Source organism: Mesocricetus auratus, unplaced genomic scaffold (genome assembly GCF_017639785.1).
Source record: "Mesocricetus auratus isolate SY011 unplaced genomic scaffold, BCM_Maur_2.0 Super-Scaffold_100008, whole genome shotgun sequence".
Classification (NCBI taxonomy): domain Eukaryota; kingdom Metazoa; phylum Chordata; class Mammalia; order Rodentia; family Cricetidae; genus Mesocricetus; species Mesocricetus auratus.
This window is the reverse complement of record NW_024429192.1, coordinates 34,558,986-34,573,852: the sequence shown is the minus strand read 5'-3', so window position 1 is coordinate 34,573,852 and position 14,867 is coordinate 34,558,986. Positions and strand designations below refer to the sequence as shown.

Below are 14,867 nucleotides of genomic sequence, written 5' to 3'. Positions count from 1 at the left end.
GTCATCTGAAGTGAGCAAGGACACCTATATCTTTATTCAAGCCAGGTTTTTCCTCTTCACCAGGGAATCAGGAGTTTTAAAAAGCCAATTATGCCAATTCTTTTTTTTTTTTTTTTTTTGTTTTTTTGTTTTTTTTTTTTTTCGAGACAGGGTTTCTCTGTGGATTTGGAGGCTGTCCTGGAACTCGCTTGGTAGTCCAGGCTGGTCTCGAATTCAGAGAGAGATCTGCCTGCCTCTGCCTCCAGAGTGCTGGGATTAAAGGCGTGCGCCACCAATGCCCGGCAATTATGCCAATTCTATTCAAACACTGTAGACATTCATTTGTAAATAATGCTTTAATAGTTCCTTAATAATCATCAGGTCCCTTCCTGATGTTTTATACATTTTTCTCATCTACTCTTTACAATAACCACATAGGACGGATGTTATTTTCAAATATCCATACACTGAAAAAAAAAGACAATTCTATCTTAAAGATTATTACTTGTCCAAAGTTATAAAATTAGTTTACTCACCTCAGTGTCTTTGCCTAGTGGGCTTCAGTTTCTCTACCGATAAACTTAGGCTGTTTCTTCTTGAAACATCCCTTTTACCCGAACTGGTTGAGCAAATTACTTCAGTAAGTAGACTTCTAATAAAGGCCAGTTGATGAAGATGTCTGGCACATAAGCACATTGGCAAGTCCTTCACTATTCACAGACACCCATCAAGGCATTCACTATACATCATTCACTATTCACACACACCCATCAGCTGATGCCTGTGGCAAAATTGCCTTTTTCTTTTAATTTTCCAGAGAGGGTTTTTTGGTGTAACAGCCCTGACTGTCTGGAACTTGCTCTGTAGTCAAGGCTGGCCTCAAACTCACGGAGATATGCCTGTTTCTGCCTCCCAAGTGCTGGGCTTAAAGCTGTGCATCACCACCACTGGGTGAATTGATTTAATGTTGTACATGAAAATCTAGTCATGCTATTATTTGGATGTTAAGGGGTGCTTGGCTAACATCTTGCCTCTTTTAGGTAGGCTCTGGATATAAGCATCAGTTTACGCACTCTACAAACACACCTTCCCCTCCTCGTTGCTCCCCATATGATGTCACACTTCATCAGAAGTCCATTTCCAGACACAGCCCACGACGAAGCCGAACCGCGAGTCAAAGACAAAATGCCTTTCTTTATAACTAAAAAAAGTTCCTGCTACCTGTTCAGAAATTCCTGTGAAATATTTGAGGGCTTAGAGTCATTCATTACTTTCATGTCGCAGTCTACTCTCTCCGAGGCTGCCCATGACCTTTTATGTCCGAAATGAAGTTCTCTAAGCTCAATTTCGTATTACATTCACACTTTAAAGCCACATTTTTGACATCTAGTATCCTTAGGATTTACAAGTTTTAAATAAACCAATTGAAACTTACTTAAAAAGAAAATTTTCCTGCAGTAGAGAGCAAAAGACGCATTTCTTCAAATGAGAATAACATAACTATATTCCAAAAGGTCATATAGTTAGTTTAGCTTAGATATCATATGCGGGGTTATATCCTTAGTTATATTTAAACAAAACAGAGTTCTTTGCTCAAATGGGAGGGAGGATGTAGGAAATGGGGAGGAGGAGTGTCGATATTTGAACAGTAGGGTCCCCTTATCGTTCATCTACTCAGTAGTAGTAGTATTTAGAGGGAGGTTGCTATGGTAGGGAAAGCACAAGGCTGAAAGTTAGGCGTGAGTTATACAAATCACAGCCTTCGACTATGGATGAGCGAAGACCCTCCCCCATCACTTTCTGTAGCTTGGTCCCTCCTTTTCTGAGGTGTAATAATCCCTCACCTAAGACCTCTTCTTTGCGCACCACTCCGCCTTCGGAAAGAACTACATTCCCCACAATGCCCCGCGCGGCACCAGGCATGCTCTCCCCCGCCTCTAGCAGCTTTTCCTCCGGTCTTCCTACAACTCCCACAAGACCCCTCGGCCCAGGCTCGTCTTGGCCCGGCTTAGGGTGGAGGCGGAGGCGGAGGCGCGGGAGTTATGGAGGGGGCGGGCTCTGCAGGGAAGTGCGTCAGAGGAGGCGCGGGGAGAGTAGGGTGCTGTGGTCGGAGCTGGAGGGCGAAGCCGGTGGAGTGAGAGGATGGGCGGTGAGTGCGCGGGGTCGCGGGCCGGCACGGGTCGCGGCGTGGGGAGAGGGTCCCTCGCTGGCGCGGCCCGGCCGGGAAGCTGGAGTGACGGGCGGGGCGGGGAGGGGCGGGGCTCTGGGCCAGGAGGGCCGGGGCTGGCTGGGTTCGGGTACCCGGGCACCTGCCCAGCCCAGCCGGCCTCAGCCTGCCCGTGCCAGGCCCCGCTGTGCCACAGGCCCAGGGTGACCGCGTAGGCGCAGCTTCCAGAGCCCGGCCTTTAAGGTCATCCGAGAGCACCGGGATGGGAGAGATTTGAAAATCAAAACACAAACCGCAGTTAACTGAGTTATTGTTCGTTCTTGCAATCGCCCCGGGCTTTCCGGAACCACTTCCTTTTTCCAAACTCTGCTCCCCAGTTTGTGAGCCTGTTGTCGGGTGCTTCTGTGAGGGGTTCGAGGCGGTCCCGGTGTACATACACTTGGCAGGGGTTGACTCAGCGTGATCCGCCTTGAGTCATTTTGCCGCGGCCATATACTACTGCCGTGGAGCCCTGTCCACGCCTAGGGTGTGTTCAGATTTTGCCTAACTCACGTTTCTGTTTGCGAGTAGGGAGCATTTAGTTTCTATGGATACATGCTATACTTTAGGATTTAGGGAGCATGGTTGCTGTTCGCGAGGTTGAGAAATGTAAGGGATGGGGAGAGTAAGGAGTGAAGAAGCTGGCTGTGTAAGGAAGCTTGGCTTAGCTTCAACTGGATTGGGGGAGATTGATACCTCCCAATAGCGCTGTTATTGGTCTCTTTACTGTGGCATACGCTTAAAACAAACTTTCCCTTTGGGCTAACACCTTCAGCCCTGATTTTCAAATAACTCCTCACTCCTGCCCTTATTTTGGAAGCCTTCCCACCAAAGAGCAGATGGTTCCTAGCTTCCCTTTCTTGAGTCTTTTTCTCACCCAAACCCTAAATACTTAACATTTTGTAGCATGAATCTGTAAAAATTCAACCTGCAGTTAACGTGTGCACGCTACACTGCTGATCATGGGCATGTCTGTTGTTTGTATCTGTAATGTGTATGTCCATTTCAGTGTTGTCTGTTTTAGTATGCAGGTGATAGACTAGAGACCAAGACTTCTGTCTCCGTAGCGTCCTGGGTATGTGAGCATTCAATAAGTACTTTGATGAGAATGAGTTTTGTTTTAAACTTATTGTTTGCCTTTTTTTTTGTTTGTAAATTTTTAAATGATAAGTGCACTTTTGAAGGGATGGGGAATAGGGTGAAGGGTGGTTTTGAGGTTTAAAGAAAATACCGTTTTTCTCTTGAGGTCTAACTTCTCCGCTCTCTTCGACTTAAACAGAGCAGTCTGAATGCCAGAATGGATAACCGTTTCGCTACAGCATTTGTGATTGCGTGTGTGCTTAGCCTCATTTCCACCATCTACATGGCCGCCTCGATAGGCACAGACTTCTGGTATGAATATCGAAGTCCTGTTCAAGAAAATTCAAGCGATTCCAATAAAATGGCCTGGGACGACTTCCTTGGCGATGAGGCAGACGAAAAGACTTATAATGATGCGCTGTTCCGATACAATGGCACAATGGGATTGTGGAGACGCTGTATCACCATACCCAAAAACACATACTGGTATGCTCCACCAGAAAGGACAGGTAGTCTTCGTTTCCGTTTCTCTTTCCTTTACCACTTAATAATGATTACTCAGTGATGCATAAGCAGGTTTGTGGATGCCATAAGAAATTTTCTGTGTTTGTTTCTCTTCCTACCATTTTCTTTCAACTTCTGTGCAGTTCTGTTGTCCTCACTGATAGCAGTTGGATCAATAATTTCCTAATCTTGGGAAAGCCATTCGACTCCTCATACTTATTTACTAATTAGAATACGTTTACTCATTTCACCTGTCATGGGGAATTAGTTTGGATATTTTAAACATTTGATAATTTGTGGAAGAAGTGGTATTAAAAATCAAGCCAACTAATGTGAGTTGATTATCCTTCTACAATTAGCTATGTTAGCCAGGTGGTGGTGGTGTACACCTTTAATCCCAGCACCTGGAGGCAGAGGCAGGCAGATCTCTGAGTTTGAGACCATCCTGGTTTGCAAAATGAGATCTGAGACAGCCAGGGCTACGAAGAGAAACCCTGTCTCACAAAACCAAATCAAGCAATTAGCTATGTTATGGTAGGTTTCTATGATTTGCCTTATATTTTAGAGGACATAATTTGACCAACTCTGCCTTTAAATCTGAGTGTATTTGAGACTTGCACAACTATAAAGAGTTAATAAACTAAAAGATACTACAGGAAAAAAAAACTAAGTTTTTTCTCAGATTTATTCAAACATTCTTATGAATGCAAATACTTTAATTTACAGGTATCAAATTGGAAATCTTAGCATTCTTCATAAAAACAGCTTATAGTTTCTATTTGCTTCTTTTGACTTCTTAGTAGGGAAGCGTTGTATTCACATCATAGCAGAACACACTTGAGTTACCATATATTAAAGGATGGTATTATACCATATATGAAAAATAGAAGTAATGTGCAAAAAAGGCACAGCCAGTGTTTATTGTAAAACCTCCAGTTGTACTTAGAGAGCACAGAAGCATGTAATAAGGTGACAGTGGGACAGTTCACGCAGGACACTGGATTTTCTGAACATCTTGCAGACTGTAGAGAGCCATTGAGAGGAAGAGGAAAGACCTGACCCGGTCATTCTGGTTGATGTCTGTACACATGGGCAGAATGTAGGGGTGTCAGCTTGGGATTGGCTAGGAGGCTGTTGTAATTCAGGTAAGAGGTCGTTGTGAATCAGACCAGCAGGGTAGCACTGGGTCATAACTGGATCTAGTAAATATCTTGAAGGAAGCTGGGTTAGGATTTTCTGCTGTAATCTATATGGACAAGAATGATGGAAATTAAAAAAAAAAAAAGAATGACTGAAATTTCTTGTCCAAGAACCTAGAAAGGTTGACGTGTGTTACTCTTGAGGACTGTGGCTGGTATAATAAGTGTGGGGGTAGAAGATCAGAATTCTTCTGATTTTTGTGTTCCTGTCCATATTTCCTGGTCTCTAATATACCTACCTACTTCATTACTAACAAACCTTCTAACACACCTTTCATGCTACTCTTCCTCTTCTTCTCTTCCTTGTGTCTCAATCCTGAGGCTGACAGTGAGGCTCAGAGGTGGCAGCAGAGAAACCTGTGTGTCACTGGGGAACACACATCATGTGTGTCTTGGGGAGTGTCTTTCTGCATCACCTTTTATTTCAAAAGACAATTCCTGAAAGAGATTGTTAAGGCATGTTTTTCATGAAAATAACAGGCAGTGATTGTTCTTGTTCCAGAGTCATTTGACGTTGTTACAAAATGCATGAGTTTCACACTAAATGAACAGTTCATGGAGAAATATGTTGATCCTGGAAACCACAATAGTGGAATTGATCTGCTTCGGACCTGTGAGTACTTGGCTGTCAGCAGGACAGTTGGGAGAAGAATCTGTGTTTGGTTGAACTCTGCTTTTGGAATGTTAGTACATGGTGTCGACATTAAGTACCTTACCCAGCAGCTTTCCAGTAATCTCTGTTCCATGGCTAATATTATTTGGAGGTCAGAAACATGCTTAACAAACTTCAAATAATTTGCAGTTGAGGAAGCTAAAATGGTGGAGGGTGGAGTTCACATCTCCAAAAGATGTTATTAGTGGGCCCAAATAAGGGGAAATTATTAGGCTAACAGAGTGAACTCTGGCATTTGAGCCACTCCCATTGCCTGAGCTCACATGAACATACCTATAGAAGTTGCTACAAGCTCTCAAAGGGCTCAGTGTCAGGCCTGTTGACAATACCCTTCCAATCCTAGGTAGTAGTAGCCAAAGAGTAGATGCCAAAACCAAACAGTGTCAAGCATTCCGTTCCTCGATGGTTAGACTGCCAATGAAATGCCATCTTTGGATTTGAGCTACAGTTTTTAGGATACTAGTATTAAAGGAATCAGTGAAGTAACTGCCGTTATTCAACTTTGCAGTGAGAAGGAGAGGAAGAAGTGGATTGGGAGCAGAATATTAGGGGACACATAATATTTGGAAATAAAGACTTACAAAATGAGTAAAAAGGGGAATTTAAGAGACTCAGCTGCCACTGAGTGTCGGATACACTCCATGTCCTCCGTGTCCTTATTTGTAACCATCCTTTGTTTACTCTATCACCTGCCTTTGATCATGCAGAGACTCACACTCTGTGTCTCTATAGAAGGAAACTGTTTTACTTCAAATCTTGGTTCTTCACTTTTCTTCATGTGTATAAGCTACTAATACCTCTGGTCTCAATTCCTTCCGTTACAAAAAGACAGATAATAGTAGCTCAATAGTGTAAGATGTTGGGAGGAGTAATCCAAGCACTTGCATAGCAAGCATTGCGTGGCACATGCTAACCCTTTGGTAACTTAACTGATAGTGGCCCTTTATTTGTTTCATGATAAAGTTGGCCTCCTTTTGAATAATAAGGCCTTGGTAGTAAAATACTTGTTTCTCACTTTCCGAGAAAAGCTCTAGTTAATCCTTTAGAATATGAAAGATATTGCCGTTGTAGAAAAGTGGTCTGAAATCATTTTTTTTTCTCCTTTTAAAAACTAGACCTTTGGCGCTGCCAGTTCCTTTTACCTTTTGTCAGCTTGGGTCTGATGTGCTTCGGGGCTTTGATTGGACTCTGTGCCTGTGTCTGCCGCAGCCTGTATCCCACCATTGCCACGGGCATCCTCCATCTCCTTGCAGGTGGGTTAGTCAGTCCTTTTGATTCCTCTGTCCTCTTACGGTCAGAATTGTGACCTGTGGACCGCCACACACCATTGCACTGTCACACTGTGTGAGAAGCAGTCACATTTTGATTTCTAACTTTCTTCTGAAGGTCTGTGTACACTGGGCTCTGTAAGTTGTTATGTTGCCGGCATTGAATTACTACATCAGAAACTGGGGCTGCCTGAGAATGTATCCGGAGAATTTGGATGGTCTTTCTGCCTGGCCTGCGTCTCAGCTCCCTTACAGTTCATGGCGTCTGCTCTCTTCATCTGGGCTGCCCACACCAACCGGAAAGAGTACACCTTAATGAAGGCCTATCGAGTGGCATGAAGGGGCAGCTGCCTGCTTGACAATTGACGTTTTTAATTTTTTTTTTTTTTTACTATTGAGGTTTTCCCTTGTCTTCCTCTCAATTGTCTTTAATTTTGATTTTTGAGGATATGCCATTTTATCCTAAAAGTCCCTTTTATTTATATACAGTGCCACTAAATACACATAAATACCACTTAAAATGTATGTGGCTTATTTTGAGTGGCTCAGTCTTTTTACCAAACTGATCTAGGTTCAGAATTCAGACAGAAAGAACTGTACAGATGTGAACCTACTTTGTGAGAACATTGGCAGTGGAAAATTGACCCAGAACAGGGCCTGCTGATGTCTGCTAAATCCAGTAGTGTAGTGACTTTTTATGTGTTGAACTAGAAACTAATTTCCATATGAGATCTATTATCACAGTCAAAACTTTATGTTTAATTTCCTGTTGTTGATACCAGTCAGCTAGTAGTACCAGTGTTCCTAAAGATGTATGCACATAAAATTGGGAAATTATTTTTAGCATCCTTGTCCCTAAACTTTGGTACATTGCTTCATTCATCTGACATAAAATATGGCAGCTGTTTATACTGTGATTGTCTACAAGAAAAAAAAGTGAAAAATGATGTTTACTTGAAATTGTAACTTTTAACTGCAAAGTTTCAATTCAATGAGAGAAGCTGATTAATCTTACTACATTATATTAATTTTTTTAAAAAACTGAAACTCATTAGGATTTTCAGTGCCACCAAACCATTGTGACTCTCTGCTGCTTCCCCCTCCACACGCCAGGCTTATTAAACGAGTGCTTCCTTTTTAACAGCATTAGAAGAATCACAGTCCATTCCCCAACCACTTTGTTCCAGCTAAGTACTAAATGGGAGGTCCTACCAACAGTGACCCCCAGAACTGGGGGTTCCACCACCACAAGATCTAAAGCTGTGGCTACTCACTAACTTCCAACTGTAGTCTTTATTTCTTGTGGTGAAATGATGTGCCTTTCCGTGCCCAAATCCCTTCCTGGTGTGTATCAGCATTATTTAATGTCTTCTAATTCAGTCATCTTTTTTATAATATGTCTGTAAACATTTAAAAATCTTATTTATTTACTCCATTACTGTAGAACTTCACAGATTTAAAAAAAAATGTAACTCAGTAATTTCTTACCAAATCCTAAATCTGTCTTTTTTAAAAAAATAAAAAAAGAGAAATGTGTAGAGTGTGTAAATTGTTTTAGGTCTCAACATGTTGAGCTAAAAACTGGGGATCTTCGTGGACCCCTGTGGGAGACTAGTTATTCATGTGTTTGGGTCTGTGTATTAGCTACTTTTTGTTGTGGTGATAAAACCATGACCAAAGCATCTTTGGGAAGAAAGTTCATTTTGGCTTACAGTCAGAGGCAGAGTCCATAATGGCAGAAGGCTGCTGGAGCAGGCGCCTGAGAAATCACACCTTCAGCTGCAAACAGCAAACACAGAGGGAGAATTAAATGAAAGTGAGGCAGAGATGTAACTGAGAGTCCACCCAATCATAGCATTTCCTCCAGCAGGCACCAGCCCCTAGAGGTTTCCCCAAACAGCAGCCGGGACCAAGTGTCTATTGAGGAAACTGGGAGGTCCTTTCCTCAGTAGAAAACCAAGTGTCTTCAATGAAACATCGCTTCAATAGAAATGATCGCTTCATATTATACTTAAGGTGCCTGTTTTTTCCTAAGAAGTCATTTAATGAGTGGATATTTGTGTTCTGGGAGGAGAGAATTCAGCCATTGGATTACCAGTGCTCCTCTTATATTTGTGTTCTGCATTAATAAAATGTCAACTTCTGCATTTATTACTTTGGCTAGTTGCTTCTGAAGTAGCTCATTACTGGAGTTTCTGCCCACCTTTGAAAAACGTTATGGTGCTGGGCATTAAGGCCTTGTGTATCCTGTGTGAGCCAGCATTGAGCTACATCCACATCTATGCACAACTCTGTTTATTTTTCTGATTTTTTTTTTTGACACAAGAGTAGGCCAACCTGGACTTGAATCCATCATTTAGCCAAACCTGACTTTGAACTCCTGATCCTGCTGCCACTGCCTCCCAGATTATACATAGGGTATTCAACATCATACATACCCAATTTATTTCTGTATTTTTTAAAGCCAAATTTAAGGATAACCATGAAAGCACTAAAACTTCCTGGAATAGGAAAATAATTCTAGAATTTACTTGTTCAGGTAACCCTGTGTGCTTTCTATTTTTATGATAGCACATTAGTCTCAATAATGGTATATGTGTGGTTAGGAACTAGTCACACATGAACTCATTTAAGTTACATGACAGAAGAGTGACCTGACTGTACACCAAATTGCAGTGTTTTCATTTTACCAACACCGAATTTCATACTACTACTGTTAAAATTTATATCTGTCTGGGGCCAGCCAGAACGCTCAGCGGGTTAAAACTCTTGCTCTGTGCACAAGTCTCATGACCTGGTTCAATCCCCGGAACCCATGATGTAAGAGAAGATCTGACTCCCCCAAATTGTCCCCTATCACTGCCCCGAGTGTCATGGCACATGAACTCCTACACTCAATGTATCACACACATATGTACATAGAAAAAATAAATTTTAAAACTTCCATACAACTGACTAAAAGATAACATGAGAGCGTCTCAATGCTAAATCTTCATGTAAACTTACAATTCAAGTGTGAACTTCTTTACATTTTCGGGTTGCAAAACGTCTCTTTGGAGCCTCCTAGCTACTTAGCTCTGAAGGTATGAACTGGTATTTTATAGGTAGGATACAGCTCTGTCCTGAGAGATGGGCGGGGCCTTTTGTCTCAGCTCTCATAAGGGAATAATGACTCAGAATGAGTGAAGCACAGGGATATATTTATGTGTAGAAATTCTTTTTCTTTTGTTCACATGTTCTAATGAGATGATTTTCTCTTAGGTCAAATTACAGCTAAGTGCCAGTGTCCTGTGCATTCATTATGTAATGATGAATGATGAAAATCTTACATTCCAAAAAGAATAACAATGGTTATTTACCTTAGAGAAGTTATCATAGTCATTAACCTCAGTATCACCTTTTTTGCTCTTCAGGGGATTAATAGATTTATGTGACATAGAAACATTTACATAGTCTCAGCCAACTTTTAGAAAGCAAGATTCAGCTTATATTACATTATTGTTGAAGAGGTTTAGAAATAGGAAATAGAGCCTATTTGCTTTGTGTTCTCTTTTAAGTTGTTTGCATTACTGAATAATTTGTCGCCTTTTATCTGCTGACTCAGTCAGTGTTGGTGGCTCAGGGTGTGGACTTCACCTCACCTGTCTTGCAGCTTTTGGATTCTTCCCAACTGAACAGCCTTCTGTTCTCTTTATTTTAGCTTGTCCTATGTTTGCAAACACCAGTGATCCTCATGTTGCCTGCCTTTACTGTCCATTACTTGTTTCCTAGATTCTGCCTTTTCTGAATCCTTCTCAAAATACCCAAGATGCCTGCTCAAAAACCTAGAGCTTATTTATTCAAAGAAGTTAGACTGACTTAACTGCTTGATAAATACAGAGTAATACAGAATATTGATTTATTACTCTGTAATGCTCATTTCCCAAACTCTTTTTTTGTAAAGTTTTTGTAAAGTTTTTGTAAAGTTTTTCTTCTTAGCTTCCATGAAAGGAATTTATGTGATTCTTAAGGAATGCTGGGATGAACTCTCTGAGTATCTATGGCCCTTTTTGACCCTATGGAAGAAAGAAGGTATTTTACAGAAGCAATTGCTGGGCCAGGGCATCCCCTGGGGCAGCATGATGCATCTGGAGTTTGCAACTCCGGAGACAGAATGGTAAATTTGAAGTCTTTGGTCTACCTCAGCCTGTCCAAGCCCTACTTTTCACACCTGTGATATTCTATGACTAAGCCCTACTTTTCACACCTGTGATATTCTATGACTAACATATCTACTTCAGAGTTCTAGTGATGATTATGTGAATTGCCCAGCATAAAGTAGTCACTCAAAATGCTAATTATGACTGGTTGTATTATGAGGTAACCAAGCTTACAAAGTCGTTCTCTGCCTAGATTGCACATTGTAATTTCCTAGACAACTTTGGGGAGCTGGAGAGATGGCTCAGCAGTTCAGAGTGTGTAATGCTCTTCCAGAGGGCCAGAATTGGTTCACAGCACAAATGGCTGAAGGCCCACAAGAATGTGTTTTACATGAATAACTCTCTCCCTCCCTCCAGAGGATCCAGCAGTTTCTTCTGGCTTCCACAGGCACCTGTGCTCACATGCGTACACCCCCACACAGACACATATGCATGCACAAAAGTTTACAAAAGTTGCTTTTGCTCCACACAATCCCATTTAGTTGATCTTGGAGTGTTTAGTTTATTGTGACTTTTTAAACTTTTAAAAGTGAATTCAGTAGGCAACGATGTTAGGAAAGTATTTAAAAGTAAGAAATACAGGGCTGGAGAGGGTCCGTGGCTAAGAACATGTGCTACTCTTTCAGAACATCCTGGTTCTGTTCCCAGTACCCAGGTTGGCAGGCTCACAACTAACTACCTGTACCATCAGTTTCTGGGGATCAGAACTGTCTTCTGGCTTCCGTAGGGACTGCACCCACTGTGCACAAATGCAATTAAAATTACAAAAATTAGCACACACCTTTAATCCCAGGACTTGGGAGGCAGAGGCAGGAGGATCTCTGGTCTATGAAAGTTAGTTCCAGAACAGCCTCCAAAGTCACAAAGCCACAGACAGAGAAACCCTGTCTCGAACCCCCCCTAAAAAAAAAAAAACCCAAAAAACAAAAAAAAAAAAAAAAAAAACAAAACAAAAATAGTACCTAAAAAGTAAAAAAAAAAACAAAACAAAAAAAAACCAAAAAAAAAACCAATAATGTGGTTTTTTGTTTTGTTTTTTTTGATTTTTTGTTTTTGTGGCAAGTTCTTAGAGACAGTGAAGTAAACAAAGTACATAGTTGTGCTTTCCTGGAAGCTACACCTTTGTTTCCAGAATTGTCTTAAGTTGCTGACTCATTGACCCTTTGAAGCTGCTTTAATCCACCACACTGATGCAGCGAGGACAAACATTAGGGTTAAAAGGATGTTAGTACTAAAAGTGTGAGGTCTGGTCAAGAACAGCATTGATAAGAAATAAAAGGGCTTGCATTTGGGTGTGAGATCACCAAGTTGAGCAGATTTGAGAGCAGGGAAAGGACCTTGGGGTAACAGTTCCAGCTGCCTTTGCTGCCCTCAGCCCACCTGAGAAACACAGGAAAGCTCTGTTATCTTTTCACAGATTTTTAAATATATGTACATCTATTTATTTGTTTTGCATCCAGGCCACAGCCCCTCCCCCCAGCCCATTCTCCTGTGTTCCTGACCCCCAATCCACTCCTCCTCCATTTCTGTTCAGGAAAGGACAGGTTTCCCATGAGTATCAACAAAACACAGACTATCAAATTGCAGTAATATTAAGTACCTCCCTGTGTATTAAGGCTGGGCAAGGTGACCCAATATGAGGAGTAAGGTCCCAAAAATTTACAAACGAGTCAGAGACAGCCCCTGCTTCCACTGTTAAGAGTCCCACAAATAGACTCAGCCACACAACTCTCACATAGATGCAGAGTGCCTAGGTCATTCCCATGCAAGCTGATTGCGTGTGGGTTCAGTCTTTGAGCCCCTATGAGCCCAGGTTAGTTGTTACTGTGAATTTTCTTGTGGTGTCCTTGATTCTAATGCAGCAGACTAAACTGTGTACTTTGTGATGGGCTGAATTATAAGGAGTTTCTAAGAGTCTCCACCTAGTCCAGCATCCCAGACTACCCCATGAATGAGCCAAATGAGAGGCAATTCAGGAAACTGCAGACCACTCTGGGTAGCTGTGGCAGTGTGTCGTTTGCTGCAGTGGGGAAACTACAAACTGGCCACATGAGTCTGAGAACACAGAACATCATTTGATAAACAGCTAACAGGACACCTGCAATACTGGCAATAACACCAGCCCGAACTGATGGGGAGCAGTCCATCACGGTCATCAGATGACAAAGCAGTAGTCAGAGAGGGACAGGAGGGGCCTTAAGCTATGCCCAGCTGGGCGAGCAACATGCTAGGAACCCATAATCATAGAGTTCGTGACCTCCTAATTTTCTTGACCTAAGAAAAGCTCAGAGAACTAACCAATTTGTATAAATGACCTCAGTTGTGGTCTCATTTCTTGCATAGATATATAAAAAGGGCTCTGGATAAACAGCCCAGCCAGTGCCAGTGCAGTCCCCTCCTAGAGGAGCACTGCGGTTTCCCCACTCGGGGACCCTTCATAACTCTAGGAGTTTCTCTCCCTTCCTTAATTCTCCTAGATAACGCTGCTTGCTTTTGCTTTGCTTACCCCCGTGTCTGTGTGTCCTTGATCACTGATGGGACAGTGAACTCAAGGACCATTGGCTCAGGTTGACCTACATTTACCAGTCACCGTTGAGTAGCTCTGGGCTGTGAAATGCTTTGTTGTTCCTAAAGAACCACATCAGCACCACTTGTGCTTGGGGACAAGGGTGGGGAATGTCTGTAACCCAGTACGCTTCAGTGGTGGGGGTCAAGATTGACATTTAGCAGGAGGTAGAAGGAAGTCCTGCGTGTTTTGGCTTCAGTTCCAAATTAAAGCCTCCCTAGGAGGGGCGCTCCAAGACCCCTCCAGTTGATTTCTGAAATGTGTGCACCAGGTGCTACGTATACTGTATTGTACCCTAATACACACCTATGGTAAAGTTCGGTTTAAAAACTAGGTAAGGTGAGACATTGAATTGTACCTATTTATAAGAAATTATAGTGTTCCTGCTCCCCCATTACTGATAACAGGAAGGAAAGAAACCGTTGAAAACGAGGGACACTAATTTCTCTAGTACTTTCATGGGGACTGTAAGTGGGGGGTGATTAGGCCTAAATTAAGGTGAATGTTCGATTAAAGTCTATTGGTTTCACCAAATTCTCTCTTTGTTAGAACTAGGAAGGAACAAGCATGAGTGATTGACATCAGTCGCTACACAAGGAAGAGAATGAGGATGGATTCTGTAAAATAAATAAAATGGTTCGCTTCTGTCTCACTATTGTGCATTTTAAATGTTATGACTTGGCAGAGGGTTAGAACAGATCCTGAAGTAGAAGAGCCGATAAAGGCTACACACACTCACTCACTCACACACTCACACACACGCACGCACGCACACACTCACACACACGCACGCACGCACGCACACACACTCACACACGCACGCACGCACGCACGCACGCACACACTCACACGCACGCACGCACGCGCACACACACACGGAAGGAGGCAGCCTTGGATTGGTTTGCAAGTCAGGTCACACTGTGTGCAATATTTCTAGCTGCTGTGCACCCTATGGCTGTGCTCCAGCACAGAGGTTGAAAAGAGTCATCAGTTTCTAATAAAGCTTTACTTCAAAATGAACAGGGCTCCAGGACACAGGCATTTCAGCCTTTCACATGACTCATGGTAGAAGAATTTTTGCTTTCTAGCTTACATTGTCATATTGATGCTCAAACAAGACTGTGCTAGGGTGAGACTTGTGGCCTTTCGACGCTTGCACATTGAAACCACCTGTTTGTAATTAAAGCCTAGCA

General features: G+C 42.3%; 1 protein-coding gene across 4 annotated transcripts; it reads left to right on the top strand.

Moving 5' to 3' along the window:
- Window positions 1-1,866: 1,866 nt before the first annotated feature.
- Cldnd1 (claudin domain containing 1) lies at window positions 1,867-14,326 on the top strand. 4 transcript variants are annotated; one of them, XM_040750615.1, is made up of 6 exons: window positions 1,867-2,128; window positions 3,210-3,260; window positions 3,465-3,774; window positions 5,471-5,581; window positions 6,757-6,894; window positions 14,224-14,326. In XM_040750615.1, exons 1-6 carry the CDS (start codon window positions 1,880-1,882, stop codon window positions 14,247-14,249), a joined length of 885 nt encoding a protein of 294 aa, XP_040606549.1. In that variant the 5' UTR covers window positions 1,867-1,879; the 3' UTR covers window positions 14,250-14,326. The 4 variants fall into 4 exon arrangements, with proteins under 4 accessions (XP_040606549.1, XP_040606547.1, XP_040606548.1 ...); XM_040750613.1 differs by lacking the exon at window positions 14,224-14,326 and adding an exon at window positions 7,028-9,060 and having other exon boundaries at window positions 1,873-2,128; XM_040750616.1 differs by lacking the exon at window positions 14,224-14,326 and adding an exon at window positions 7,028-9,060 and having other exon boundaries at window positions 2,067-2,128; window positions 3,217-3,260.
- The last annotated feature ends 541 nt before the right edge of the window (window positions 14,327-14,867 follow it).

Coding starts and splice junctions, on each gene's coding strand:
- Cldnd1 (XM_040750613.1), top strand. CDS start 1,880: ATGCCCCGCGCGGCACCAGGCATGCTCTCCCCCGCCTCTAGCAGCTTT. Junction 2,129..3,209: donor GTGGAGTGAGAGGATGGGCG/GTGAGTGCGCGG, acceptor TGTCTGTTTTAG/TATGCAGGTGATAGACTAGA. Junction 3,775..5,470: donor TGCTCCACCAGAAAGGACAG/GTAGTCTTCGTT, acceptor TTCTTGTTCCAG/AGTCATTTGACGTTGTTACA.